This window comes from Polychytrium aggregatum (genome assembly GCF_025602895.1).
Source record: "Polychytrium aggregatum strain JEL109 chromosome Unknown BJ171scaffold_30, whole genome shotgun sequence".
Taxonomy (NCBI): domain Eukaryota; kingdom Fungi; phylum Chytridiomycota; class Chytridiomycetes; order Polychytriales; genus Polychytrium; species Polychytrium aggregatum.
In genome coordinates, this window is record NW_026516232.1 from 43952 (window position 1) to 70940 (window position 26989).

Here is a 26989-nt window from a genome sequence, read left to right on the forward strand (position 1 = left end):
TTCTTGGGGTCTACCAAGTGACAACCATTTTGACTCTTTCGTTCTTCTCGGCTTCATCATTTCGCCCCTCACTGTTCCTCCAAGAAGCTTCTCGTTGTCCGTGAGCTCCTCAAGTCTGCTCCTGACACAACGAGGATATCGTACTGTTTCTGTTGATGAAATCAGTAGCCAGTCTCTCAGTCCAGCCATCGTATGGTAAGAGTTCAGGCCATCGGCACACCACGCACTGACGCCAATACTAAAACTACACAGCACACTGCCCACATCAAAGAGCCATCAAATCAAGGGGCAGCGAAGCTCCGGGTGGTCGATAGGTGATGTTTCATTATCATGTTGGATCGGTGAGATACTTGCGACTCTCTGAGCTCTGATGGCGCATCCATCATCATGGGCCTGCGTGGCCTCTGTTCTCACAAGCCAGGAACAGCTCCACGGGCCAGTAAGTGCTCACCCATTCGCCCCCTCACCCTTCAACAAATGTTTTGTCCTTCGCTCTGTTCGCCATCACACTTCTGGATGCTATCGCCTGCATCTCGATATCGATATTGCAGACTCAAGAGCCTTGATCCTTGCATCCCTCTGTAGACCGCTCGTCCAGACTGTGTTTGAGCCGGTGTGGCCGTGGTCTCGAAGAACAGTCTCTATGAATACTCTCAATGAATACTCTCGATGAATAGTCTCGACTCGTAGACTGCCGTGATCAGTGAGCTGCCATGGTGGCTCGGCTCTGGCTATCATCGGATGCATCCGGACCATGGCCATATATTGCCCTTCCAGCCAAGAGTCAGCGAACCTGATTGCTAAGCAGTCTCAATGCTGTCGCCAGTGCCACCAGATCGGCACACGCTCGCCCGGGCAGTCGACAGGATGGGCCGGCCGCCGACACCTCCCATCGTGAGTGTTGGAGTTTGGCTTTGAGCCGACACGGAGCTTCGGCCCGACACACCCCCTGACGATTCGATCAGATTGGTGACGTAGCTGTCGATGGCACAGAAGAGGTACATGTCCACGGCCCAGATGAAAATGCAGATCACCGTCCCAATGAGGCCCGTGGGATCGTGCTCTGAGTAGACAATGCAGACGATGGCAACCACGATTTCAGCCGCAATCGCAGCAACCAGCGTCAAGCCTTCGCGCTCCAGAGCTTTGATTTTCTCTGCGGACATGTTGGTGGCACCCGAGGGCTGTCCCTTGCTGGTTGTCTGTCTTCCAATCGTGCGGATGGAGAATCTGAGAGAGTAGAGTCGATAAATCATCAAGAGGTGCAGGCACACCAGATTGGCCTCCAGAGCCAGACCGAAGCCGACGCTGTTGGTCCAGAGCTGGGCGAGCGATATGACACCAAAGGTACTCAGGATGAAGCACACATCGTTGGCAATGTAGGCGATCGGCATGATGCCAAGCAGGAAGAGCCAGTTGCTTGTCGGTTCGTTGGTGGTGTTCATGGCCCTCAGGCGCAAGAGGAAAGCCCATCCTGTGGCAGCGGAGCCGACGCCATCGCCAAGTGCATAGAGGAAGTTGACGAGTTGATAGCACACAGGGTTGGAGTAGCAGGGGTCGTAGAGCATCAAGAGATAGCCTGTGCAGCACAGGGCGACGCAGATTATCGCCAGAGCCATCATGGTGTGGATCTGTGGGCCCCGTCGCACGTTGAAGGCCTCCTTCCATTTGACCGACTTGAGTGTGCGAGTGGAGAAACAGATAGTCACGATGCAGACAAAGAAGGTAAAGATCTGAGCGTCTTGAAGGGTCTGGGAATCCATAGCTGGCCGGTTGGTGTCTTGAAACCACTGAGCAAGTTCGAGGCACAGATTGCTCCAGATGCGAGACTCAGTGCAGGATAGGATGGAAATCGCAGTGCGACTGAAGCAAGATATCGTGCGAACGGCATCGGCAGATGGGTAGAATGACCGATGTTGCGTACGAGTTCCCTCGTTCCGGAGCGAGTCTGCGGATGCACATCCACAGTCCACAAGACCTGAGCAACAACATATGAAATCACGGCGCACCGTCAGACAACAGTTGTCCAATCATTTCGTTGTGGGATCACTCTGCGGACTGTCCATCGAATTGCGGTTCGCCGTCCACTACTCGGCGTGATGCTTCCGTTTCCGATTCAGTTTGGAGCCAGGATATTCGATCTCTGCACCAACTCGAATGCATCGGACCCACGGCTGCAAAGATGCTCAGCCCTCGCAGCGAGTGCAGAAGTGAATCGGCGGATCGATCGGATTATATTCAGAATCGATGCTACGAAGGTCCACCACAGGCCAGCCGATTGGTACACTTCCATCAGTGAGCCAGCGGTAAGCCTGACATCGCAAGAGCTGAATCTGACATGACGTTCACACCAATGAATCATTTGTTTTTAAGCTCACGAGAGTGCACTATCTCGACAATATAGGCCATTCTGGAGTCTGTGATTTTGAAGAGTTCGTCGGGGTGCTCTGCCTGGGAAGTGTTGGCGGTGTCCTCGCCTTGGGATCTGCTGCTCAGAAGCCCATCTGCCGAGACAGTCACATACGGAATCTCAAAGATATGGGTAGCCGCCTTTGACTGGTCGACGGAAACCTGGTCACGCCGAGCGATCGACATGATCGATGATTTAGTGAGCATGTATTCCCTGGTTGTGGATAGTGGCGCCAAAGATGACACTTACCACTTTGCTTGGGGAGAAGATGAATATGCGTTTGTCCACCACATGGAGGTCAAATATGCCAACGTCGCTCTTGCCACGTTCAAGGTCTCGGCTGTGTCGCGACAGTCTCACTGTCGAGAAAAGCATCGTTGAAATCGCCGAGTCGGTTCGCGATTTTACACTTGATCTGATTTCCATCTGTTCCAGCTTGCTCATGCCCATTATCGCCGAGGGGCCGCTGCTCGAAGTATTGCGAAATGTTCCACCTGATCTGAGCGACACAGACTCAAATGCTGCAGTCATGTAGACGGGCACCACCAGGGGAACGAGCGCTATACCAAGCAGAAAGTGGAAGGCCAAGCGCATCCCGGTTGACACAAAGACGTTCGTGAACACCGCAAAGAGCAGGTAGATCATCGTGACGAGGCTGGAAGGATCGACGGAGCACATGGTTAGTCCCGAGCCAAGCCAAATTCTGTGCCGGTCGTGCTGTGGCATAGTGGTCCAGCGACGATCTTCTGTCTCTGCCAACGGCCTACCTCGAGCTTGCCATGATCCACTTGACCTCATAGCTGTCAACAGGATGTGATGTGAGTCTGTGGTCAATCTACTGTCCCAGACTGGTACATTCAATGCAGTTCAACACCAATTGTCATATCTTGTGCATCGTCTTCCTTCAGAAATCGATATGTCCGTCGTTCCCACTCAACCGAGTGAAACACTACCATACTCAGTGCATACCTGTAGCAGATCGAGTTTCGCAGCTCGACGGCATACACTGCCGAAACCAGAAATACTCCAGAGTTGAATCCTATCTGAAGACCGCTGACGATGCTGTTGATACTGTGATCGGCTGCCATACACAATGCATAGACGCTGAGCCCATCTGCGCTTGTTGCCACATTGACTGGTGACAGGACTGAGAGTATATCAAGGAGCAGGGTGATGATCTTGGTTGGGCATGAGAGGCACAGTTCGTCGAATCAGTGTGGATTCGATCAAAGTTGTTGCGGCTCATCCGCATCATCGACAACGGCACTCACAGTGTTGATCGCCAAGATGGCTGCTACAATCGTGAGCAGGAGATTGTTCGGCAGAACCGACTGCGATATCTTGGTGCTTCTGCGTATCATCAAGAAACCTGCACCCGCAAATCAGACGGGTGCGTGAGCGGTCATTGTGTGGTATCAGAAAGGCAAACGACATCGCTGCGACTCTTGACAACACTGTGTTATCATGCAAAACAGGTGCACTGGGAAGCGCAGTCACTTACGAAGCATCTTGGATGCAATGCAGCTATGGGAGTGGAGCCCAGCGCTGTTAGCGGCGGCTTGGTTTGGCCAACAGCTTCGTTCACGGCCGAGTGGCCCAACTGCACATGCACGGCACTCCAGATACACACCCTCCAATGAGCGAAATCTTGATGTTCTCCATGCCGTACTTGAACAGCCGACACAAGGCCTGAGAGGGAACTCCGAGCTCCGAGACAACCGATAGCATGCACAAGATAATGGCAAGGTGCACTGAGGGAGCGCATATCCGTGGCGGGGAATTGTGCGATAGCGGTGTATGTGAGAGGCGATGATAGTCCGTGGTGCGCAGCGATGGTTTCCAACACGAGTCACGGCGTCGAGGCCACGAGTTACAACGGGTCGTGGATGTACGATAATGTGCGACAGGTTGATTTAATGGGAATCATCAAACAGGGCAGCACGCTCACCTGATATCACATAGAGTGAGTTGAAGAGTCGCAGTTTTTGGTGTTTGCGTGCTGCCAGGATTGTGAGGTAGAGCGCCGAAACGGTAGCCAAGGCGATGAGGGCCAAGCTGGCCCCAAACACCCCCCTGGAACTCAGCAGTGTCGGGTTCATGAAGACCAGCGGAGGGAAGTCCACCGGAATGTTCAGGAGCGGCGAAGTCACGTTCCAGACGGCCGTTCCAAAGCTGGTCGTGTTTTCAAACAACACATATGTTCTTGAAGCATTGGTTGCATCGATGTAAATTTCTGCTTCGAGCCACCCGTTGAAGCTGTTGTTCATCTGGGGTCATTTGAAAATGTTACTCGAATACTGCTGACCGGAGGTTGTCGCTGTGAGGCTTATGATCCCACAGAACTTACCACAGAATAAATATCATATACACTGTTGAAGAACCATCAAAACAGTGAGTTCCAGACATCGAGGAAGTTGCAACCACTTGAACACCACCGTGCTTACCCGTAGAGTCGATTTCCTTGCGCTTCATGGGTGGATTTGTTTGAGGCCAAATGTATCAGTGCTGCACAAAGCAATCAGTGTGGCGGAGTGCATCTGGCTGGGCGAACTGCGGTGAACCTACAATCATATTCGAGAGGGCCAGTTGCGCCATTATACGTGTAGTTCAAAAAGAAGGATGGCTCGAGGAACGAAGTGTCGACAGCGTTTGAGAGGATGGTGTCGAGACTTATGCCCGATTTCAACAGCTGAGAGACAGGTTGCTCATCTGTTAGCGAGCAAGGCGCGTACCCTGGGTATTCACCAAGCAAAATGCATTTTCCACTGCCAAGTTGGTTCACATTGCTATGCAGGGGTTTGGATGCTCGCATCATATGGTCGGTGCATAGGAGCCTGCACGCAGCAACGACTTATGGCTGCACAACAGTGCGTACGTGATCGAATCCGAGCACAAGGGACAATGCACAGTCGTATGTTTCTCTGTTTGCAATTTTGTGTTTGCTTGTTAGATCAAGTATCGCGCTGGTGTTTCTTGCGCTCCTCGGGTCAATGCATCGCCATCAATAACTTACACTCCCACTGGGAGCATCAGCGGTTCGGGTGCGTAGACATAAGTCATTGTGTCGTTGTAGTCAATCCATTGAGGTGTTGCTGGATAGTTCGGGGATGGGCCGTATCTGGCTTGAACAAGCGTTTGCGGTTGTTATCAACGAGTGTCCCCTGCAGCAGAGAGGAGGTATCAAGATGGCTAGAGATCGCCAGTAATGACTTACACCATGTATGTTCTACCGAATGGGTTGGGGTCACAGAAGCAGCGCCGTGCAATAGAGGTTCCCATTGAGTGTGAACAAGCTAGTCCAAGACGCCAGCTTCGCAGACGAGTATCCAGCAAGCACTCGCGTCTATACAACTTACTCGCCCTCGCCACTGTATGTATGCAATGTGTAGCCAAGATTCAGTACATTAGCGACACGGCAATCCAATCCATCGGGTCGCGGTCTGTCGGTGATGCACTTCATCGACCCATATGAGTTGCTGCAGCACACGGACCGCCATACAACATACTAGTTTCGTATGTATGATCCATTGATCGGTCCATCTTGGAAAGGCACAAGCTGATTTTCAAACACATTTTGATATCCCAAATCGTCTAAAACTTGGATAATCTCGATCCCCATAACGCCTTGCAGTGTCAACCAGACGTACTCAGGACCCGTGATCTGAAATAGTCTATAGATTGACGATATGTTCGATGAAATCGGGGATCACAAGGCGAGTCATATGTTTGCTCTCAATGTTTGGTTTTAACCATTGTCAGGATCAAGAAAACACGCAAGCGCTCGATTTCCAGAGACAAATGCACGCATTGATGACTGTCAGCACCAAAGACTCGGGCCGAGTGCGCCAGCTGTGGTGCTATAGCATCACCCCACCTACTTTTTAGCCTGGGGGACACGCATCCATGTGCCGTTTCCAGCGGCGGTGGAGGAAGCGCGAGAGTGAAGGATTGGGCCATGAGCAATCGCCTCGCATCGCAGTAGCAGAGATGAACCATCGGATCCATGCAGACCGAATTACATCCCTCATTTCCCTCAGAGACCGAGTGCATTCGGTCGAGAGCACTGAGCCTCCTCCATATCAGAAATCATACAATACTTACCCAGAGATATGCCAGCGATGATTGCAGCACGGAGGAAAAGCACAATATAATCCGTGCGTTTGTGGCAGAAATAGCTGCCAGGGGAGTCACCCAATCGGATCCGAGGGGAAACTTTCCCGAGGCGAATTCGACCACGCCGCCGAGTATCTCGATTCCCAATGCACTGGCTTCGTCTAGAAACCCCGGCAGTACATTGTATCCATAGCTGTCATTTTCACGATCCTGAAGGCAACGCACACATTATGGCGTGTCAATGACCGATGAAGTGGCGATGCGAATACGGCATCAAGTATTGCGATAGATTGCGAGAGCATCAAAACAAGAGACTGCAACGGGATCTTACCGAGACCAGGACAGCAACGCGCTTCCATCCCATGGCATGAACCCAGATAGCAAACGCTATTTTGAAAGTATCGACGTTAGTATGCCTTGTGGGGATCTTTTGTAGCGTGATCGACTGTCGAACAACACATGAAGCAGATATGTTCCGTTGCACTGATACCTCGCCCTTGCATTGTCGATGCCGTCAGAGTCCGGAAAAACGTCGGGTACATGGTGCGATCGGAAAGCTAGCTCAAACATGACCTTGTTAGCTCCACAATGTTCCAGAAATATCTTTCGTTTATGACCAGTTCTCACCCGCGGGTCATTGGAGGTCGGTGAGCAGATCTAGTCAGGCAAACAGCAGGGTAAGAATGTGGGATGCGGAGGGATAAACCTCTGTTAATATCTATTGGTACAGGATCGCCGACCATGATGTGGTACTACCATGTCACGGAGATGTGACCGTGAGGCTCAAAAACTCTCAAAACCACTGATCCAAGCAACAGATCATACCGGAACATGTTGGGTTGCGGCCCAGAGTGACTCCATGAGAATTGCATCGGTTGCTAAGATTGAGTCGCCAATGAGGCCATTGTTCCCATCACGGACGGCTTCGATTGCCGCCGACAACTAAACAAACAGAGTCGGTCAGTTCCTTCTTGTTCACAATCGCCACATTCTGTTCGTATGCGCAATCGGCCAGATCTCGCTCGTACTTACACCGACTGCAGATGAACCCATGCGGAAGCTGTTATATCCAGTAATGTTGAGATACTGCGATGGCATTGTAGACCGAGCAAGAGATGTCAGCGGAGGACAGTGTGTTTACTTGCGCATCCCGACTCAGTCGTGAGTCTGTCGCTGTTGCTCCGGCACCACAGGCAACTGGATCATGGCTGTCCACGAAATGACAGCTCGCAGGGACATCGACTTACAATATTCGGAAGAATATCGTTCCTATATCCAGAAGATATGGCTGTTTGTCAGCTAGAGCCATGTTCTAGATAGCAATCGGGACCAAACTACAGGGTGATGCACCTACCGGCGGTTAATGTTGATCTGGAGAGCTTCGAGCCCGCTGATCCTGGAATCAAAGCAAACGCGATCGCACGCGCTGTTAAACCAGCTGATTCGCACCGACGAGGCACTTCAACCTCTGCAGTGGTTCTGCTGGGACAACGGCTAGAGGACGGTTCCGTTACATTTCCATCGCTTCAACGCTTGTGTACTGATAGTAGTAGTAGTTTGTGGAAGCAACAATGGGATCGTTGAAGGCTGCGATTGTACCGCTCCAGTATAGCAACCCAATATTGAGAGTTCTGGTGAACGAGGCATTCTTGTTGGGATGGACGGCGATATCGATGGCGTCCAGACGCGGCAGATGGGCCAACAGGAGGAGCAAGAACGCGAGCCCTGCTGAGAACGGCTGAGTAGCCATGATGCCGCGATGGGAGAAGATGGCCGCGGAAGGCAAGTCGGGGCGTCGGGGGAACGGACGTTTTCTTTCCGTCCGCACGGGCGTGGGCTCAGCAAAGTGATCCTCAACCACTCTGTGAGTTGCAGTCGACTGTTCGATAACGCCAATGATTGGGGTGGGGAAACTGAAGCAGTTTTGGCAATATACTTGTACTGGCTCGCGTTGTCAGCCAATAACCCTGACGTACGCCTGATTGGAGTTGGCGCAGCCACAATATGCCTGGGCTCGGGCTTTTGACGTGGCCATCAGCATCACGACCGCATATTGCCTGCGACAAGCCTCCTTGGCTTGGGACATAACGTTGCCTTCGGCTCACAGTGTGCCTCCATCAAGGCCGAGTCGGCACATCAAACCCCAGGATGAAGGCCACGATATGATCAGGGTTCCTTCTCAGCACCATGATATATTGTCCTTCCAAATGCCACCTCACAATGATCAAGGGTGTGTTTTGATCGACGTTGCAAGCGTTCTAGCGCACAGGCAGCGGGTTAATTGGGCTAAATCCTGCTGAACATCAACCTGATCTCCAGCGGTTCTGTAGATTGCTCAGTAGTGCCTGTTGTGGGAGTATCGAGAAGCATCGGTTGACGGAAAGCTTGTTCGCGAGGATCGGTAGCTACCCGAGTCTTTCCTGTGAGAGTCACTATACTTGGTGTGACTTGATCCCTTCTTGTCGCTTTCGAGGCCATAGTCATAGTGCATAGGAGGCGCGAGGTTTTGTACCCCGCCTTCAATATCTCTGGCAATCGCAGCTTGTTCCTCTCTCCTCAGCCTCGAGGCGTACTCGTGAGACGTCGGGAACGGCGGGTAAAAGCTAAAGCAGACATCCACAGCGGCGAGCACGGGGTGAGCGTTAATAGCAGTGGCACAACCATCGAAAGAGCGGAGATGGCATGGCTTCGTTCGCCCCTCATGATCACTTCAAGCACTATCGGATACCCACTCCTTTGTTCCGGGCACAGCAATGCGCCAGCCATGGTAGAAATAGTCGTGTTTCAAGGCTTCGCCGGCGGTCAGTCTGGTCGCTGGTTCGAGCGCGAGAAGCTTGTCCATCAGATCGATTGCCAGCCGATCGTACCTGCGCAAAGTCCATTCGTTGTAAGAGCAGGTACTGGGGCAATTCGTAGCATCCACAATAAGCTGCACACGTGGACATGCGTTCCAATAACGGGTACGTACTGTTCAAAGCGTCGCAGGACATTCCGTTGATAAACCTTGAACTGGATTTTGCCCCAATCTGTCAGTTGGTCGACGGAGGGCCAGTTGTGCTTGTTTGGCGTTCCGCAGAGCTCGAAAATCTTTTCGAGCTGGTCAATATCGCTGGTTCCGGTAAGGATGGGCCTTCGCTTGAAAATCTCGCCGATGACGCATCTGCAGGCCCCGCCGTCCATGGACCGAGATTTCCGATGAGTGCTCCGCAAGACACGCAGCGATGCACTGTCTGTCTTGCGAAATGGCCAACTTCCAGGAATAGGGCGGCGTGCCTGCGATAGAGACTTACCCAACACCCCACATGTCGATTGCCGCATTGTACTTTGTTGCCCCCAAGAGGAGCTCTGGCGGTCGGTACCACCGGGTTACCACAAGGGTGGTATAGGCCTTGTTTGGATCCTCGGGGTTGAAGGACCGGGCAAGGCCAAAGTCGGCCAGTTTAAGGTTGCCCTGGGCGTCAATCAGGATATTGGCTCCTGCAAGGTGAAACTCGTAAGCCATGGCCTCATTCTTGCCCGTCCAAGCACAAACCGAAGCTCACTCCGGGCCACGGATCATACAATATTGGCGGGCGGCTACCGCACCTTTCATGTCTCGATGAAGAATGTTGTGCTGAATGTCAAGCGGCATGGTCAATATACGAGGGAGTATCGAAAGTGCGCGAATGGATGCCACAGTTGCGCCAAGGAGCAGTTCCGTGTCGCCATGATGAGGAGTCATCAACCGAAGCAAAATAAAGTCAGCGCAGATCAGGATTCGCCGATGAGATCAGGACTCGCCGATGAGATCAGGACTTGCAAATCAGAGCGGTCACGGCCTATTCAGCCCACATCTTCGCTATAAACGGGGTCTGCATTGCTTCAGCCCACCTGGTGAAGGTAATACGTGCCCTCGAGCAGCTGCTTGATATATGACTTGATCTGCGACTGGTTAAACCGAACCGCAGGATTCTCGAGCAAACCGGCCAGATCATAGTCCATATAGGGAAACACCATGAAAATCGAGCCACGAGATCGACTGGACTTATCGCCTTGTGGTGGAGCGACGGCAGCCGGTGTTAACCGCGATACTTGATTGATATTGTAAAACTCGGACTACCTGCATCGATCCTGGGGACGATGTCATTACCTTTCTTGATTGCCATCTCGAGGAGCGGCACAATGTTGGGATGATTGAGCGACTTCAGGATCTTGATTTCGCGCAGAGCGGTGATCGGAATCTGATATATACAAAGGGTTGGAACAACCGCATCGCTGGCTGTGGAAAGTGATCGGGGCACCATACACAGTTGCATGTTGACAGCACTCACCCCTTCCTTCTCGCTGTGCATCAGAATCCTCTTCAGGGCGACCTTGGCTTCTGTCTTTTTATGTTGGGCAAAGGATACTTCGCTGCCACATCGGACGGAATTAGCGGGCAGCACAATCGTCGACGTCAGCGATAGCCAACAGGCTTCACAGTCCGGGTGACGGAGGAGTCAAGCTCGGTGAGGGGGAGTCAGTTTCAATGCCGTCCAGGGATGAACACGAGACGATGCGCGGCGTTCATTCCGAGCGCACGAGAGCACTCTTGCTCACCCAAATGTGCCTTCGCCGATCTTGTTCCTCGTCTCGTAGTCCTCGATCTTGGAGCAGCCCGTGAAGGTGCGAGGCTCAAACTTTTTCTTGGTCGAGGATCTCTTGGCATCGGAGGTTGTGGTTGAGCCTGAATGCATTGGATCGGCTGCAGAAAAATCGGCGGGAGCGGGCGACTCGATCGAGGGGCCGTCAGGCAAAAATGTATCGGCAATGTCGGACGAGGAGCTTGGGTCCCGCTCGAGCAGGGTCGGCCCTCCTTCGCCCAGATCTCTCCGGGGGGCTGCAGGGCTCTCGGCAAAGGTTGGTGGAAGGGGCGCACCTGGCGGAGGCGGCAGCGGGGAGCCTGAGTGGGAATGATCGGCCGAGATAACCATGTCTTCGGTGTCGGGCGAAGGCCGCTGGCGCTTCAGGCCGGAGGGCTGTGTCGCATCGGGGTCATCGGGATGCGGCCGCTTTCGATGGTCCTGAGGAGGATCGTGCGCATGCTGTGGACTCATCTGCGGATTGGTGTCGCCCGGTGAAGCTGGTCAGTGGTATCGGATGGCTGCTGGGCCGGGGGGCTCTGTGGATTTGCACCTTGAAGGAAGCATATCGAAAGTGGGGGCTGGGCCGCCTGCAACGAAAGAGCCGCCGCGCAGCTTGGTTCGAAGACCGGATCGATCCGCGACCCGCCCCGGCTTTGTTCGGCACACAAGAAAATTTGTCCAGCCGGCTCTGTCGGCATCGACAACGACAGCGGCCTCTCGCAGATCCCACACCAAGTGCAGCTCAGATGGCCCAGGGAGTCGTCAAACAGAAGGCAGCCACTGCCAAGAAGAGCCCTGTCAAGCGGCGAGGTACGTGGCGTCGGTCGCATGCGGCAGGGATGCTGGGGCTCTGCTGGTCAGCTCCGTCGACTTTCCTCGAACGAAACTTGGCCAGAAGATACCTCGGCGGAGTGCGTTGGCAAGACGGCTCCATCAAATCGATGAATCAAGAAGGGCGTCTCGAGACGCCGATAATGTGGAGTGGTTCTCTTGGGATATTCATCCGCTGTACTGCTTTACTGTGACCGCCATCCTCGGCCAATACTTACCCATGGGTTGCTTCGTGCACTTTCGATAGGCGTTGCCATCGCCCCCAAGAAGGCCCAGATCGCCAAGCAGCGTGCTCTCACCAAGGTAACGGAGGCATCAAAAGGCACCAAAATGCACCGCACCTCGGCAAAATCTGCTGGGGCATAACTCGTCTGGCTCCTCATGCGCCTCTCCTTCATATCCTATCGCAGAAACTCACTGGTGTTCAGATCCAGAAGACCGAAAAGCTGCTGGCCGCCAAGGCGGGAGCTGTCGGTAAGCTGACAATCATGAAGCCAGTTGCACAAGAAGCCAAGCGAGAGAAGGACAAGGATGTCAAGAAGAAATCAAAGTAAACCAGTGGATGGCGGTCCTGACAACACAGCCCGCTTGCTCGTTCGTTCATTCGTTCGTTCGTTCGTTCGTTCGTTCGTTCGTTCGTTCGTTCGTTCGTTCGTTCGTTCGTTCGTTCGTTCGTTCGTTCGTTCGTTCGTTCGTTCGTTCGTTCGTTCGTTCGTTCGTTCGTTCGTTCGTTCGTTCGTTCGTTCGTTCGTTCGACTTAGATCTGCTGCAACCACTATTGTTGTCACTCGCCGAGCCACCATAGTCGCTCTCTTCGCCGGACTGCTTCGGGGCGATGGACTTTGATGTCTGCTCGCGCACCAAGTCCTGTTGCCACAATACACATCATCTCGCATCGGATGCGCTCAGGCCGGAAACTGTATTTGCGGGATTATGCGGGCACATAGTCTGAAAAGCTACAGGTCCTCTCCGTATTCGTCATCTCCTGCGTTTCCGGCAGTTTCTTGGGCCTGCGCAACTTCGTCCTCAAGCGACGGCATCGAAAAGTTGAGGATGGCGGCCACGCCTGTCAGCTGCGTCAGCTGCTCACCCGAAGAGTGCAATGCTGAAAAGATCAGCACAGAACCCCCCATGGCCCGCGTCTGCTCAACCAGGTCTATGTACTTGCGGCGGGTAGCCACATCGTCGGATCTGAGCAGATTGGAGACAAAAGGCAGCCAGACGATGCAAAATTAGCTGGTGTCGGCACTAGGGTAAAAGCCTGCAGCTGTGCGGAGACCCAAGCTCATGATCGGTGTCAAAGCCAGAGCCAGAGCCAGAGCCCGGTAGTGCCGATGAATGGCCGGCTGTGTTGGCTCAGAGCGCAAACGAGGAACTGTGCATCGTTTTCGCTGTTTCTCCAAGTGCATTACCTGAACAAGGCATCCGAAAGCATCTGGGAGCGGAGACGACATCCAGAATTGATCCACAAAGTCAATACACATTGTCCGAAATGCATCGCTCGACTGCGATTCGATCGAGACACACGGCAGCATATCACAGCATATCACAGCATATCACAGTATATCACAGTATATCACAGCATATCACAGCATATCACAGTATATCGCCCGTCGATTCAGGCTTGCTTTCTCACCAGCGTTTCGATTCCGCCCCGTGATGCCGCCAGAGCCACGTAGTCGTAGCCGTAGAAGGCTCTTGCGGGATCTTGCGCCAAAATGGTGTAAAACCGATCCAGGGCCTTGACTTCCTGGGCAAACTTGGTATCGGCCAGACGAGCCTGGACGGCAGGCTCTTGGAGAATCTCCTGCAGCGCGTGCTTCTGACCCGACGAGCAGTGCACAAGCAGGATCTTGGACTTGTTCTCGAGCAGCACTTTGTTATCTTGTCGGATGGCTTCCTCCATCAGGAATTTGAACAACTGGTCCTGGGGATGGGGATGGGAAAGCAAGAAATACTGGTGAGCACCAGCAGATTGATACCTCCATACCAACCGACCAATGTGACGGTAGGTGCTGACGAGATGGAAGAGGCCACGCCAAAGACAAAGCCCTGCAACATCCAAGGGTGGCATCCAGTTTTGATGGCAGATTGAAGCAGCTCAGGAACTTGCCTTGATAAAGCCAGGGCTCGCCAGGATCAGCACCTTGACGACATCAAAGTTGATATGTCGCAGGATGGCCTCCATCGTCTGCTCAAAGAACCGCCTTAGACCCTTGTCGTGATTTGTGGTGCTCCCGAGTCGCTTCCGAGGCACAGGGCACTCTAATCGCTGCCGCACAACCGTCATGTTCTGGGTGACAAGACAGACGATGGCCAGCCCCTCTTCCAGGGTAACGGCGGCCACGTCGGCGCGCTGGGTAACATCGCAAGCACTGTCGATGCGCTCCATGGCGATCACATCCCACTCCTCCTTGAAGATGGTGAACTTGCGGTTGAGCTCCACATCGATGGTATGATATCCGCCAAGCTACAGACAATCGGCAAGCCAGCGGCCCAGAGGATGCAGGGCATAAGGACGGAGTTTAGAATGCTGATCGCCACCTCCTATGGGCGTCTGCGCTGGGCCGGTACGCTGCAACGAGAACCTACCTTGACGTACTTGTTTTCCGTAGTGTTCTTGCCATTGACACGCAGGATCCCGCCTTGGGCATCAAACTCGACTGTCTCGACGGCCACCCGGAGGGTCAAGCGCACACTTGTCTTGTCTGTCGATCCCGTCGAGCTCTCGGAGACAACCTTTCTGGGTACAGCGTGCGGCGGAAATGGAGATCGATACGAATGGCGGCAGAGAGGATGCCATTGCATGAGCGCCTCCGTAGCCGGCGGTATCCGGTTGCATCAACGCAAGGCTTGCGGGCGCTGGCGGTTGCTCGCCGACGACGCATCTCTCTGGCATGGCCAACCTGATGGTGGAGGCTTCCAGCAAATCGCCCTTGGTGAGCAGATTGTAGGTGTGCCACATGTCCTCGGCCTCCTCGGCGACGAGGGTGACCGAGCCCGAGGCATCCTTCTCGATGTTTTTTCTGACGAGCTTCATCTGGCGCTGTTGTGGTCGCAGAGGGGCGGTTCCGAGATCGGGTTCGGCCGGCGACAGGACAGCGGAAAAGGCGCGGCTGGGCAGAGATTGGATCCGCCGGCGAGATCGATCCGGCTCGACCCTGGCTCGAGCGGCTGTGACGCGTCCCGTGACCGAGCCGGCCAATCGCACGCCGCCCAGCCCCAGGCAACAAAGCTTCCTTGATGTCGCTGTCTTCGAAACGGATGCCTGCAGGAACATCTGGCACACCATCGCCTGCCCTTGCCTCGCCTCGCCTACAACGGCTCCCGATTCTACAGCCTCGTCACCAGAATGCGTCTCTTCTCCGGCTTCGCCCAAACTGCCGGGCTGCTGTCCCTGGCCGTTGCCGTCCGATGCAGCTTCGAAGGCCACCAGCACCCCCTGCAGCAAGACGTCAATCCATTCACTCCCCCCGGCACCGTCGTGTGGGCCTGCAACTCGCTCGACCGAGGTACGCCGCTCCGGTGAACTGAGTCGCTCCACTCTGCTGTGCGTCGGTCGGTCCGCCACGGTAGTGCCGATGGCGCAGTGCTAACACCTTGGGCTCGTAGGCATTGTCCTGACCTTTGACGACGGCCCTTCCCCTGGGAACACCGAGAATCTACTCGACTACCTCAGCAAAACCGGCCTCAAAGCCACCTTTTTCGTCGTCGGTGGGTTCTCCAAGGAGCATTAGTCTCTGTTTCAATTGATGTGCATCCTCTCAAGCCACTGCCGCCGCTCGCCGATATCTGACCCAAGTGCTCCAAATGCCCTCGACAGGCGCCAATGCCCAGCGCTATCCAGATGTCGTGCGACGGATTGTCAATGATGGCCATCTGCTTGGATCTCATACGTGGTCTCACGGTACCTTAGGCTCTGGTTTTAGCTGGCCTCTGAGTCGCGCATGTCGTCGGCGCCCACTTCCTGGTGATATCATCGTCCTCACGATTGCGATGCCATGTCCCATCTTCCAGCCAACCTGACCGACCTTGTTCAGACCAAGGGGATCGATGCTCTCGCCAGCGAAATTGATCGAAATGAAGAGCTCCTGTTCGGGATTACCCAACAGCGACCATGGCTGTTCCGTCCACCTTACGGCGCCATCAACGAAGCCATTCGCAAGTATCTAGAAGACCGCGGATACACAATCGTTATGTGGAATGCAGGCTGTTTCGACTGGTACTACCAGGTGCGTCTGCATCCCGAGTCGTCAAGCATCAGCGAAACGTGCACCCATGTGCCACTCGTCGCATCGCATGTTGATCAGCTGGAGAGGGGGTGGATTATTTTACTGAGCCATTCCTTCCTGGCATGTTGTGCTGCTCTTGCTGTGCCATGTTGCTGCTGATTACACCTTTTCACACGTTCGACAGAACGTCACGCAAGAACTGGTTCCTCTTATCAACGGCCTCCCGGATGGTGAGTCTCGCGCTCTCGGCCCCACTTTGTTGTATTCCAGATGGCACTCCATGCGCTATTACCGAGAGGATGCTGACGGCTTACTTGTTATCGGTTGCATCGCACGAGCAGCCGGCGCAATCGTCTGTATGCACGACCTCTACGAAAGCACTGTCGGAGGCCTGCCTGTTCTTGTGGATGCTTTCACGGGAACCGAGGGTTATATCAACCCACAGGGCCGTCGGATCATCACCATGGAGGAATGCATCAACCCCGGTCGTTCGGCCCATTCCCGTAACTCGCAGCGCTCGGAGCTCTGAATCAAATCTTGTTCAGAAGGTGGACGCCTGCGCGCACCCATCGTCACCTCGGTGCGAATTGGAGTCTTGAACGAAGCAAGACGGTGTCATTTGTGCCCTTCCGCAACCCAACTCTGCCTGCTACTGGCTTGGTGGAACACAGCCTTGAAATACAACGTGCATTCAACCAGTTGGGAGACCAATGTGGCTTCTCGATATCTAGATGATTGAGTCGAACGAGTCGCCCGCCGTGAGTTCTGGGCATTGGACGCCGCTGGCGATGTGTGGCTCCGCAAAGTACCTGGCATATCCGAGTCTCCGTGGGCTCGGTGGGTGTCCTGTTCGCTCTGGGTGGACAGCCGCATCTTGGTTCGTGTCAACTTGATCGTTGATCTGGGCGCTGCTCCTTTCGCCTGCGAGAATCCTGCCCTCTCGACAGTCACACTCTCCCCACCATGATCCTGTGCGCTGCAGCCAAGACCCGGCTTTGGCGCTACCCGGCTGCGGGTGCCTCAAGCCCGATTCTGTCCCATCGAGCCGTTCATTCTGCCCAGGCACCCAAACGTGTAAGACTTTTGTCGCTGCCTCGGCGGGGATCGTAGATCTTGCCCGACTCTTACCGTCGCATAAACCCACAGAAACACACAATCCTGACTGACTCGTGGTGATTCTGCAGATTGAATGTTATGTCTCGAATGTTGTCGATCCGTGGATGAATCTGGCCTTTGAGGAATGGCAAGTCTCTCGCACTCTCCTCACAATCCACGGGCACATTGCACGGTGCGATCGGCTTGCATGCTTGGCCTCATTCTTACGCACTCGACCCTGGGCTTGATTATCGTCCAGGTTGTTTCGCCATACCGATCCCTCTGTCTATATTCTCATGCTGTGGCGAAACTCGAGATGCGTTGTCATCGGACGCAACCAGGTTGGTGAACCACGATGCCATCGACAATGTCCACCCCCCAAGTCATGGTTACGAAGCCAGTCATTGTCGACAAACCCAAAGCGGCATCCGTCCTCGCAAATATTTTGCCACACTTCTACCCTTCGGCGCTGAAGTCGCTATCGACCGCTCTCGGTCGTGACGCTATGCAACTAAATCGGCCACATCGGTCACTCGTCCTCGGAATTGTTGTTCGCTAGAACCCGTGGAGAGAATGCAACCTGAGACTCATGGAGAGGGATAATGTCCCGCTCGTCCGCAGGCGAAGCGGCGGAGGCACCGTTTACCATGTAAGAAAAGCTTATGTCCCGAATCTGCATTTGAGCATCTGGTCTGGCGATCCGATGGTCGCCAGGCGGCCACACGAGCTACAAGCTGGCGGTTCTGATTGTGTTTCGGCTGCTCTTGTGTGGGGCCTCCCGTAGGACTTGGGCAATTCCAACTACTCAATTATCATGCCGAGGGAAGTGTTCGACCGCAAGACCAATGCCGAGCTGGTGGCATCTGCGCTTCAGAGCCTGGACATTCCAGCCTCGGTCAACGAACGCCACGATATCGTCGTCGATGGCAAGAAGATATCCTTTGTTCCCTCCCCACACCCCATCCCGTTTCGCCTGTCTATCGGCCGTCTGAACTGCAGAGCTGAAATGATCCTTAACATGCATTGATATGTGCCGCCCGAATACGTATCCGGCTCGGCATACAAAATCGTGCGCGACAGGGCATACCACCACGGAACCATGCTGATCGATTCCGATCTGTCGAGCCTCGGAGCCTATCTCAAGCCCGACCCGGTACGCTGCTGGCTCGGCTGTGTGCCGGGCCAACGATGGGACGGCGCCGAGTCGAGCCCACTCATTGCAAGCGCAATGTGCGGCCTGCATCTTAACCTTCGGTCTGCCGCTTCAGAAAAACCTGGTCGGTGGAGGTGTGGCCAGTGTTCGATCGCCGGTCGCCAAGCTGCGGGAGTACTCGTACACGGCCGACCATCCATCCTTTTGCGAAGCGGTGATTGATGCCTTTTGTTCCAGGCACGGTGCTGCTCGGATGCAGGTACGATCGAGCGCTTGTTGGCAGGGCACAGGCTCGATCTCATGCAGAAAAATGGACCAGTCTGCAGAGCTGAGCGAGGAGACATTCCAAGGCAACCCGAAGCTGCAAGAATACTACGACGAAGTGCGGGTGAGTCAGCCCGGCCCAGGCGATTCTCCGCTCCCTGGCCCAGGGAGACATGACCTCTGTATGCTGCATATGACTCGAGATAGAGGCGCACGGCTTGCTCAATGGAACCCAAACCTTTGCTGACGCATTCCCACCGTTTGCCAAAGACATGGAACTGGATCTATGGCCAGACTCCGACATTCACCCATCAACTGGAGCACTCCTTTTCCTGGGGCGATGTAGTAAGTTGACAAATCAAGTCGCTAAACTCTGTTCGCAGACCAAAGTGCGCTGACCCGTCCAATTGCCGATCAGATCATCGACATCAAGGTGGACGAGGGCTGCATTGTCGACGCCACCATCGCAACAAGCAACCCAACTGCTTCGCTTGCGTTCTTCCATGTGGCGACCAAGCTCAAAGGTGGGAACCGGGTCCGATATGAGCTCTATAGATGTAACCCTATTGACACACCTCGGAGCACCATCGGCTATCCACTGCGATGAGTTGAGCCCGTTGCATCTCCGTGGCGGAATTTGATTGACACGACTTGGCTTGCCAGGGATGAAATACGAGTCTGCTTCGGTCGACCAAGCGGTTGCAATGGCCAAGCTTCGTGAACTAGAGATTGATATCGAGACGCTCGAGCATACTGCCGATCTTCGCGAATGGCTCAGAGCTCAGATCTAGTCATGTTAAGCCGCTTGTCAAAGCCAGACTGAGCTGCAATGAGCACAAGACCAAGATTAGCAGCCGCCACAACGCACAGTTGAGTGGACTACAATTGGTCGATTGTATTCAATATCTCCAGGAGCATTCATCATCAAGGCCCCGACGCCTCGATAAACTGCAGTGTCTGCAACCCAAATACACTCATATCGAGCACCGGAATCTCCCAAAGGCAGTTTGGTGTTTCGTGTTTCGTTTTTTCGTGTCGCTATTCTGTACCGTCATGGACGATTGCGCTGCAGCGCTGTCTCCAATTCGACGGCGTGCCAACACGAATGCGATTCGATTCAATTGGTGAACTATATGGACGACAAGAGTCGATTCTGCTTTGCAGCCCGCTGCCTACGAACGGGTGCCGTCCCCTTGTGTATGCCTGGCAGGATCATATGCAGCTCGGAATGTGATGGTGATGTTCAAAGCATCATCGCCCACGGAAAATCAAGCTCGTATATTCGAGACCGTGCTGCTCAGTCGGCAAGCGTCCTCCGAAACTGCGAGTAATAGCGGAGGAAGCTGTGCGTTGACAGAGCGTCACTGATACGTGTCGCTTCAGAGCACAGCAAGAGTAGCAAACGAGCGGCGGGGGGGGGGGAAAAGCGTTTTGTTTCGGAAAAGTCGAAGGAAGTGTTTCGTTTCGAAAAATCCAAAGGAGGCTGATCGGAGTACCGGAGATCAAAAATACAGTTATCGGGTATGTAAAACATACGGATGTGTAAAGGGGTGGGCCCGTCATATGCATTTTAAACATTCACAGAGACGCTGGCCCGTCTCCTCAGTGGCTGAAACATGTGGGGTCGATGCCGATGGTGAGGACGGTCACCGACAGTGGGTTGGCTGTGAGGACAAAGGTGCCGTTCGAGTCCGACCAGACGTCTTCCCACTGAGGTTCGCCCTTCCAGTTCCCGTCGGTGGTCAAGTCGTTGGGTCCGTTTTCAAGAACCTGGCCGTTAAGGGAGAATCCGCTCTGGAGAGCGATGCCGTTCTTGAACGAGGCAAGGCGGGTGACGATGCCATTGTAAGATGTGCACCGACCGGCCTTGATAACGACGCCGACATCGACCATGGTGTTGAGATCCTTGTGAACAACAATGTACTTGACGGTGCCGTCGGTGTCGTCCTTGATGCCCCAGAGCTTGATCAAATTGGGGTTGACGCCAAAGTCAACGTTGCTGGTTTCAATCTCGGGTTTGAAGATGCTGACGTTGGCAGCACCGCCGTGGAGCCGGTTGAAGAGCGCTGCCGCGTAATAGATCGACCCGGCCTGGACATTGCCGGTAGCTGGATCGATCTTGAACGGCGTGTACTGCGTACTGACACCGTGCAGGTGGAAGCGCGAGACACCCCGGAAGGCGAGCTCAAACATCATATTGGCTGCCCAGAGGGTGGCAGCAAAGGTGTCCGAGATGCCCGTGAGGCCGCCGCAGGAGACACTGGAGCCCTCTCCAAGCACCAGCTCGCGGTTCTGCTGGCGGAGCTGCTGGACAAAGGCCGGTTGAATAAAGTCAAGATCGCCGGGCTGGGGGTCTGGAATCCGATGATGTGTGCGATGTGTGTGATGTGGAGATGAGAGTGATGCGTGCGATGTGTGTGATGTGTGTGATGTGGAGATGAGAGTGATGTGGAGATGAGAGTGAGAGTCGTTAGCAAGAGATTCGCGATCCATATGAGATGAGGCTGTATAGATGGCTGGCAATATAATGAACGGAAAGGGAAATGCTTCCAAAGATGCGGGGCCTATGGGGTCGGTGGTTTGTAACACGGGAGTCCGCTGCAGCACAACGGATGCTGTCTCAACAGCAATCTGTCGACCGCATAGAAATGTATGGGAAGGAACACTGAGCACAGAGTGCCCGACTCGAGCTGCGTTACCATTCAGGAGACTGGCTATCGTGGTGTTGGTGGGCCCAGTGAGGAACGAGCACTGGCCGAGCTGGCCATATCTGTGAAACGAGATGTATCTAAAGTCGGGAAAGTCGGAGGCGAACTGGGGCAGCTTGTCGAGCCAGCAGGGCAGTTTCTGGTAGTCGCAGCCGGTGATCGAGGGCCCCTGGAGCGGGATGCTGGTCGACGCCAGCGCATACTCGAGGGCGGTGTCGTAGTTTTTGATCTCGGCCGTATAGTTGTCCCAGGTGTACGGAGCTGTTCTCCAACCTGACAGCGACGGCCGAACGAAGGAGACCGAGCATGTGTGTGTGAAGCAATGAGTACCACTTTCGAGCACGACATGTGGGGCGATGAAGGCTTGCAAGTCAACCGAAATGTGACCCAGCCAGGCGCAGGATCAAAACGCCAAATGCCGTGGCGACCAATGAGTGCACATGTCAATGAGTGCATATGCCAATGAGTGCACATGTCAATAAGTAGCCCGTAGTAATCTCACCAGAGCGGAGAAGATAGTGATCAGGCTCATTGCCGACCTCGATGGCCACAATGTACTGCGGATCGATGTTGGGCAGGATTCCATGTTGGACAAAGTCTTGGGAGAAGATGGGGTTTGCAGGGACCTCGGTGACATCCAGGATCAGGCGGATGCCCGTGCTGGCGGCCAGTTCGCCAAGCAGTTTCACACTGCCGGTCGACACAGCCGAAGACTGGGTCTGCGGCCGAGAAAATGCCGTGACGGTGGCGCCAGACCACCACATCCTGCTGGCCGAGTTTCCGCCGATGCGGATGATGGGGCCGTCGCTGCCGTGCAGATCACCATTGAGGTTCTTGAGCAGCTGGATCATGGTTGGGTTGCAGCAGGCAAACGAGCCGTTGCCCTTGCCAAAGGCCAGGACGACGTCGGCCCACTCGATGGAGAGGCTGATGAAGCTGGAGGGGACAGTCGGGCCGTTTTGCTGGCTCGTCCATGACGCCGTCAGCTGCGGGTTGAAGTACGGCAGGGCGCGTGCAGCCACCATGACCGGGAACATGAGGGCGAGAAGGAGGAGGGAGTCGGCGCCGGGCTTCATCTTTCCGGGGTCAGAGCAAGGAGACGTGGCGTATGGAAGTGAGGTTGGGAGCCTGGATGGCGGTCGGGCGATGCCGGATCAGACAAGCTGCCTGGCAATCTGTGGGAAAGAGGCGAAGGGGGTGGGGAGCTCCAAGGAGGCGCCAGAGAGCCGCGCGAACTTGGGCGCTCTGATTTATGTCAACGACGATTCCCTCAAGAGATCAGGCACAGCGAGGAGGCAGGAAGGTGGCCTCGGATGCAATATGCAGCGCGCCCACATGTCCGCATGCGCTTGGTCTGCCCAGAGGCTTTGCGTTGGCGGGCTCTGGCGGGAAACTTGCGGTGGACAACGGGTACGGGCGAGCAAATCTCTGCGCGAGGAGCACCGACATCGGAGCCAGCGAGACACCGACGGAACACTGTCAGCCGGGGCCGCGGAATATGGCAAGCCAACGGCACCATCTCCGAGCCAAAGTGAAGGAATGCAAAGCCGACTGAGAGTTGGTCTCGTCTTTGGCGCCGAGGGTGTTTTTCAGGCCTGTGGGCGCATGGCATCTCGGCGCTTCTGCCAGCTTGCTCAGGGACAAAAGAGCGGCAATCGGTGAGCCCGGGGTGGCTTTTCTTGCCGGGCGTAACGGCTGGAGCGGAGACTGTCTTGGCCTCCGAAGGAAGATGGCCGCTTGTTTTCCGACCACAGTTCCTGTCGGCCAGTGCAGTATCGGCGTCAGCGTTCCTGGATCTTTGGGTCGATCAATCAGTGCCTGGCTGGCGAGCCCAGCACTTCATGGATGCGATCGTGCCAGCAACCCGTCGCTGGCACGCCAATCCAAACGGCCTGTCAACAGCCTCCGGGACATCGCCATCATGCAAAAGGTTTCAGCCAATGCCAAGCTATGCCGTAGCCAGAGCAGTAGAGTGTAGTCAGGCTGCAACCTCCAAAGCGCAAGCTACTTTCAACAAGAGCCGTGTATTGACAGATACAGACATAGAAGATTCAAACTTACAAGATGAGGCGTGCCATCCGAGTGCGCGGGAGGGAAGGGATAGCCGAGCATAGAACAAGACGCAAAGTCGCAGCAAAACTGGTTGCTCTGGAAGCGAACATGGCCGTCCAGAGTGACCGACCCTGACCAGGACTGTACAAGAAAGAAGGGCTACTCCCAGTAGCCGTTGGGATACACAAATGGCAAAAGCCCTGGCGATAACCGTCGGAATAGTCGATGGTCAGGGCCGAGTAAAGAAGTTATATGTCGCAGTCGAGATATCGACATCGAAGACTGCTAGGAAAGGAATTAGAGAGGGTGGGACGGCATGCCAGCAAGACACAACAGCGCCGGGGTGGGGGAGTTGCTGGAGGCCAAGGGCGACAAAGATCAGAAAAAGAGCTTCTGGCGAGGATAGATGGACTCGATGACGTTCTTGATCCTGTAGCGTTCCTCGAGAAGCAGAGCGGTCGAGATAATCATCGGGGTCTCCTGGATGTACCGGTTCTCGAACCAGATCTCGCCAGCAACGGTGCTATCGTCGAGGTTATGGGTGGTGTACTGGCCGATGGGCCTCTTGTCGGGGTAGGCCAGTAGGGTGTAGGTGCACTTTTGCTTGGTCGATTCTGCCCAACCAAACTCGACTGAGCCGTCGATGCTGCTGAACTTGTACTTGAGCGAGAACAGGCCGCGACGAGAGAAAATGGAGCGACGGCTGCTCTGGAAGGCGTCGTAGATGTTGAAATCGCTACGGTATGTCGGCAAAGGACAGTCAAGTCAGTGCACATAGTAAGCGGTGTGGCCGGGGGCCGTAGGATGCTTGATGCGATTGATGCACGCTATCCACGGACATGGGCTGGGCAGAGACTCTGCATGTTATGTTGAGATTGGATAGACGATGCTCGGAAAACAGAGACTTACAATTCGCCGAGACCACCAATCTTTTTCATTTTCAGAAGCACGGGACTGGTGGGATCGCCGCCGAGGAGCTTGATGGTCCATGTTTTATAGCCCTTTCCAAGGCCGGTAGCATCGCCCTGTAGCATGAGCAGTTTGAAAGTGACGGAGTGAGCGGAATGAGGAAGCAGCAGGGCACACGCGTGAGTGAAGCAAGAAAGTAGCTAGGGCACATGCAGATCGTGGTGGTGATAGGGCTCGAGTGGTGGCGATGGGTTCGAGTGGAGATGCCGGCGGTGGGAATCTGATCCGTCCCTCTCGATCTGGCTGCTCATGCCGATCAATGTCGGCAACGCATACGTACAGTCGAAAACTCAAAGGGCAGTTTGGGATCGGGGTACTCGATGCAATAGCAGCTGCTGCCGCTAGCGTTGCCAATCTGGATGTACTGGTTATCGATCCACTTCTTCTTGCGAGTGTACGCGAACCTGGCCTGCTCGGTGCCCTCGACCATGCCATAGTAGTCGGGAAGTGCATCCTCGTGCTCGGGCGGCACGGAAAGATATTCGCTCTCGGGCGTTTGGCTGGTCGGTACGCGGCGGGAGCCGGAATCCGTGCCAGAGTCCGTGGACGGATCGGACAGAACCTGGATGAGTGCCGATGGCGGCGTAGTCGATGGCGGCGTGGTCGATGGAAAAGATGCAATTCAGGAGGACGAGTGAGATGGATGTGTATGTGTGTATGCCGGGATGAAAAGCCGGCCTGCGACGTAAACCAGTCTTTTGCACCATCAATCGAGCACCGACAGCAACAGATGGATGGACAAGCTGAGGCCCGCGGCTGGAGCCCAAGTGGGACTTACACTGGGCTTGTTGGGGTTGGCTGGAGGAGAGAGACTGGACCGGCTCTCTCGCCCAATGTCATTGAATGTATAGGTGATGTACCAGGTCTCGGGGCGGCTCCCCTCGGACTGGAGCCAGCACATCTTGATCAAGTCCTTAAGGGGGTTGTCGGAGAGCGACTCGCGATGGCCCTTGAGGACGAGCTCGCGAATCTCGGCAGGATCGAGGCCGCTGAAGGGCATGGCCCTCTCCATGGTCTCCCAGCAGAGCATGGCAAAGCCGTAAATGTCCGACTTTGTGGTGAACCTCGGGAGGGTTCCAAAGGACTCGGGGGCCAGGTAGGGGGCGTGCGAGGCAGAGTACTGCATCTGCGCCGACGGAACTACCGACAGAGCATAGTCCGAAAGCTTGGGAACGATGGTGCCGTTGACAACATCGATGAGGACGTTCTTGCTCTTGATGTTGGAGTGGGTGATACCACTGCTGTGGAGGAAGTGGAGACCCTCTGCGGTTTGGGCCAGGAGGCTGATGCGCTTGCTGGTGTCGAGCGAGGTGGCGTAGAAGGAGTCGGAGATGTGCAGAAACTCATAGAGACTCTTGAGAGGAAACAAGTTGGTGAGGACGGCACAGATCTGGGGGTCGTCCTGGGCGATGACGTCGATGATGGAGACGACGTTTTTGTGGCTCAGGTCGCTCAAGTGGCTGGCCTCCTTGGCAAAGACCATGGCGGCAGGAGAGTTGCGGATCAGCTTGACAGCGGTCCAGGAGTCGGGCTGTATCTTGGCCGATAGCTGGCGGATGGTCTGGTGCGAGAAAGGAACAAGCGGCGTGAGGCAACGGACATGGCGGTGGGCACGGTAGCCAAAATGGTAGTAGACATGGGATCGTTGGGACCGTTGGGACCGTTGGGATTGGAGGGATTGGAGGGATTGGAGGGCCAAGCAGCAGCACAGGGGGCAAGACGGTGAGAACGGAGCCAGCAACGAGCGGGGTTTTAAGGAGGCAGATCCGTCGACAAGGGCGACAGCGGACCGAGGCCCCACATACCTTGAAGACGTTCGGGGACTCGTCTGGGCAGAGCGGCTCCAGTTCGTGCTCGTTAAATCCCAGCATTGCGGCGGTTGTGGATGCGGACTGCGGGCTGCGGGCTGGAGGCAGGCTGGGGAAGAGCGGCCGCTGGAGGAATATATGTTCTGGGCGGGTGAAAAACGACGACGCCTCGACGCAGGCGGGTGGGCGTCTCGGCCAGGTTGTGCACCCACGCGAGCCAATGGGCGGGTCAATGTGCGAGCGAGGAGGGCGATTGCAGCGAATAGCTGAATGAGAGGGCCGCTGCTAAGAACCAGTGAGCGACAGCAGCAAGCGATTACCAACGCAACAGGCTGAGCGGGCACTGCAGCTGCCCCGACGAAAGCATGGGCGCTGAGTCTGGCCGCGCCTGGTCTGTCCAGGCGACCCAAGGCCGTCGCATGACCAGCTCGGTGCAAGGGGATTTGCAACGCCGATGGATGAGGGGGCGGGGCGGTGGCGAGCGCCCAGGAGAAATGAGGTCGTTGCAGCGTGGGAGGTGGAGAAATGGTGGGCGACGAAGAGAGGGATTCGTTGGGGACAATCGGTGGGAGGTGTCTGTGGGTGTCTGTGGGTGTCTGTGGGAGGTCCGCGGAACTGGGAATGCTGTGCTTGTCAATGTCGTTATCGTTGTTGCTGGGTGTTGCTGGGTGTTGCTGGGTGTTGCTGGGTGTTGCTGGGTGTTGTTGTTATCGGTGTTGTTTCTCTATTTGAACATGCTGCTCGCACCCA

The 26989-nt window shown here is 55.0% G+C and overlaps 9 protein-coding genes across 9 annotated transcripts; 3 read left to right on the forward strand and 6 right to left on the reverse strand.

The window, feature by feature from the left end:
• Positions 1-739: 739 nt before the first annotated feature.
• On the reverse strand, positions 740-1940 carry BJ171DRAFT_627388 (uncharacterized protein; the record flags this gene model as incomplete). The annotated part of the gene is made up of 1 exon (XM_053115553.1): positions 740-1940. A coding segment is annotated over one exon (1140 nt), but the record flags the coding sequence as incomplete, so codon positions are not given.
• A 307-nt stretch (positions 1941-2247) lies between these two features.
• Positions 2248-5575, reverse strand: BJ171DRAFT_176438 (uncharacterized protein). The gene is made up of 13 exons (XM_053106026.1): positions 5424-5575; positions 5286-5331; positions 4976-5099; positions 4855-4876; positions 4758-4779; positions 4359-4677; positions 4041-4161; positions 3912-3934; positions 3682-3779; positions 3380-3588; positions 3178-3210; positions 2660-3065; positions 2248-2571 (listed from the first exon to the last, which is right to left on the reverse strand). The coding sequence occupies exons 1-13, from the start codon at positions 5468-5470 to the stop codon at positions 2359-2361; spliced, it is 1683 nt and encodes a 560-aa protein (XP_052964598.1). The 5' UTR covers positions 5471-5575; the 3' UTR covers positions 2248-2358.
• Positions 5576-9233: 3658 nt separating this feature from the next.
• Positions 9234-11238, reverse strand: BJ171DRAFT_426356 (kinase-like domain-containing protein; the record flags this gene model as incomplete). The annotated part of the gene is made up of 8 exons (XM_053107762.1): positions 9234-9390; positions 9492-9683; positions 9814-10000; positions 10109-10136; positions 10394-10554; positions 10653-10743; positions 10834-10915; positions 11102-11238. The coding sequence occupies 8 exons, from the start codon at positions 11236-11238 to the stop codon at positions 9234-9236; spliced, it is 1035 nt and encodes a 344-aa protein (XP_052964599.1).
• A 441-nt stretch (positions 11239-11679) lies between these two features.
• BJ171DRAFT_513333 (uncharacterized protein) lies at positions 11680-12676 on the forward strand. Its single transcript, XM_053111749.1, has 3 exons — positions 11680-11937; positions 12206-12261; positions 12369-12676. The coding sequence occupies exons 1-3, from the start codon at positions 11874-11876 to the stop codon at positions 12510-12512; spliced, it is 264 nt and encodes an 87-aa protein (XP_052964600.1). The 5' UTR covers positions 11680-11873; the 3' UTR covers positions 12513-12676.
• Positions 12677-12853: 177 nt separating this feature from the next.
• On the reverse strand, positions 12854-15046 carry BJ171DRAFT_513335 (uncharacterized protein). The gene is made up of 6 exons (XM_053111750.1): positions 14865-15046; positions 14551-14701; positions 14072-14428; positions 13595-13885; positions 13371-13393; positions 12854-13149 (listed from the first exon to the last, which is right to left on the reverse strand). Exons 1-6 carry the CDS (start codon positions 14996-14998, stop codon positions 12915-12917), a joined length of 1191 nt encoding a protein of 396 aa, XP_052964601.1. The 5' UTR covers positions 14999-15046; the 3' UTR covers positions 12854-12914.
• A 49-nt stretch (positions 15047-15095) lies between these two features.
• BJ171DRAFT_513338 (uncharacterized protein) lies at positions 15096-16907 on the forward strand. The gene is made up of 6 exons (XM_053111751.1): positions 15096-15470; positions 15571-15672; positions 15782-15865; positions 15976-16190; positions 16375-16420; positions 16532-16907. Exons 1-6 carry the CDS (start codon positions 15311-15313, stop codon positions 16717-16719), a joined length of 795 nt encoding a protein of 264 aa, XP_052964602.1. The 5' UTR covers positions 15096-15310; the 3' UTR covers positions 16720-16907.
• Positions 16908-17078: 171 nt separating this feature from the next.
• On the forward strand, positions 17079-19693 carry BJ171DRAFT_176608 (Lipoyltransferase and lipoate-protein ligase). Its single transcript, XM_053106027.1, has 11 exons — positions 17079-17264; positions 17375-17433; positions 17545-17626; positions 17845-17934; positions 18070-18219; positions 18331-18438; positions 18554-18697; positions 18758-18820; positions 18973-19047; positions 19121-19226; positions 19366-19693. Exons 1-11 carry the CDS (start codon positions 17154-17156, stop codon positions 19491-19493), a joined length of 1116 nt encoding a protein of 371 aa, XP_052964603.1. The 5' UTR covers positions 17079-17153; the 3' UTR covers positions 19494-19693.
• A 386-nt stretch (positions 19694-20079) lies between these two features.
• On the reverse strand, positions 20080-22486 carry BJ171DRAFT_627403 (uncharacterized protein; the record flags this gene model as incomplete). The annotated part of the gene is made up of 3 exons (XM_053115554.1): positions 20080-21056; positions 21402-21671; positions 21913-22486. 3 exons carry the CDS (start codon positions 22484-22486, stop codon positions 20305-20307), a joined length of 1596 nt encoding a protein of 531 aa, XP_052964604.1. The 3' UTR covers positions 20080-20304.
• Positions 22487-23415: 929 nt separating this feature from the next.
• BJ171DRAFT_513353 (kinase-like domain-containing protein) lies at positions 23416-26430 on the reverse strand. The gene is made up of 5 exons (XM_053111752.1): positions 26237-26430; positions 25210-25992; positions 24712-24993; positions 24372-24487; positions 23416-24198 (listed from the first exon to the last, which is right to left on the reverse strand). The coding sequence occupies exons 1-5, from the start codon at positions 26300-26302 to the stop codon at positions 23841-23843; spliced, it is 1605 nt and encodes a 534-aa protein (XP_052964605.1). The 5' UTR covers positions 26303-26430; the 3' UTR covers positions 23416-23840.
• Positions 26431-26989: the final 559 nt, after the last annotated feature.

Coding starts and splice junctions, on each gene's coding strand:
- BJ171DRAFT_176438 (XM_053106026.1), bottom strand. CDS start 5,470: ATGACTTATGTCTACGCACCCGAACCGCTGATGCTCCCAGTGGGAGT. Junction 5,332..5,423: donor CTGATGCTCCCAGTGGGAGT/GTAAGTTATTGA, acceptor AATTGCAAACAG/AGAAACATACGACTGTGCAT. Junction 2,572..2,659: donor TCTTCTCCCCAAGCAAAGTG/GTAAGTGTCATC, acceptor CGGCGTGACCAG/GTTTCCGTCGACCAGTCAAA.
- BJ171DRAFT_513333 (XM_053111749.1), top strand. CDS start 11,874: ATGGCCCAGGGAGTCGTCAAACAGAAGGCAGCCACTGCCAAGAAGAGC. Junction 11,938..12,205: donor GAGCCCTGTCAAGCGGCGAG/GTACGTGGCGTC, acceptor CACTTTCGATAG/GCGTTGCCATCGCCCCCAAG. Junction 12,262..12,368: donor AGCAGCGTGCTCTCACCAAG/GTAACGGAGGCA, acceptor ATCCTATCGCAG/AAACTCACTGGTGTTCAGAT.
- BJ171DRAFT_513335 (XM_053111750.1), bottom strand. CDS start 14,998: ATGAAGCTCGTCAGAAAAAACATCGAGAAGGATGCCTCGGGCTCGGTC. Junction 14,429..14,550: donor CGGAAAACAAGTACGTCAAG/GTAGGTTCTCGT, acceptor GATTGTCTGTAG/CTTGGCGGATATCATACCAT. Junction 13,150..13,370: donor CTTTCGGATGCCTTGTTCAG/GTAATGCACTTG, acceptor CAATCTGCTCAG/ATCCGACGATGTGGCTACCC.
- BJ171DRAFT_513338 (XM_053111751.1), top strand. CDS start 15,311: ATGCGTCTCTTCTCCGGCTTCGCCCAAACTGCCGGGCTGCTGTCCCTG. Junction 15,866..15,975: donor ATCTCATACGTGGTCTCACG/GTACCTTAGGCT, acceptor CCCATCTTCCAG/CCAACCTGACCGACCTTGTT. Junction 16,421..16,531: donor TATCAACGGCCTCCCGGATG/GTGAGTCTCGCG, acceptor TCGCACGAGCAG/CCGGCGCAATCGTCTGTATG.
- BJ171DRAFT_176608 (XM_053106027.1), top strand. CDS start 17,154: ATGATCCTGTGCGCTGCAGCCAAGACCCGGCTTTGGCGCTACCCGGCT. Junction 17,265..17,374: donor CTGCCCAGGCACCCAAACGT/GTAAGACTTTTG, acceptor GTGATTCTGCAG/ATTGAATGTTATGTCTCGAA. Junction 17,627..17,844: donor TTGTCATCGGACGCAACCAG/GTTGGTGAACCA, acceptor GTTGTTCGCTAG/AACCCGTGGAGAGAATGCAA.
- BJ171DRAFT_513353 (XM_053111752.1), bottom strand. CDS start 26,302: ATGCTGGGATTTAACGAGCACGAACTGGAGCCGCTCTGCCCAGACGAG. Junction 24,994..25,209: donor CCAACCCCAACAAGCCCAGT/GTAAGTCCCACT, acceptor GCACTCATCCAG/GTTCTGTCCGATCCGTCCAC. Junction 24,488..24,711: donor TGCCCTTTGAGTTTTCGACT/GTACGTATGCGT, acceptor CTCATGCTACAG/GGCGATGCTACCGGCCTTGG.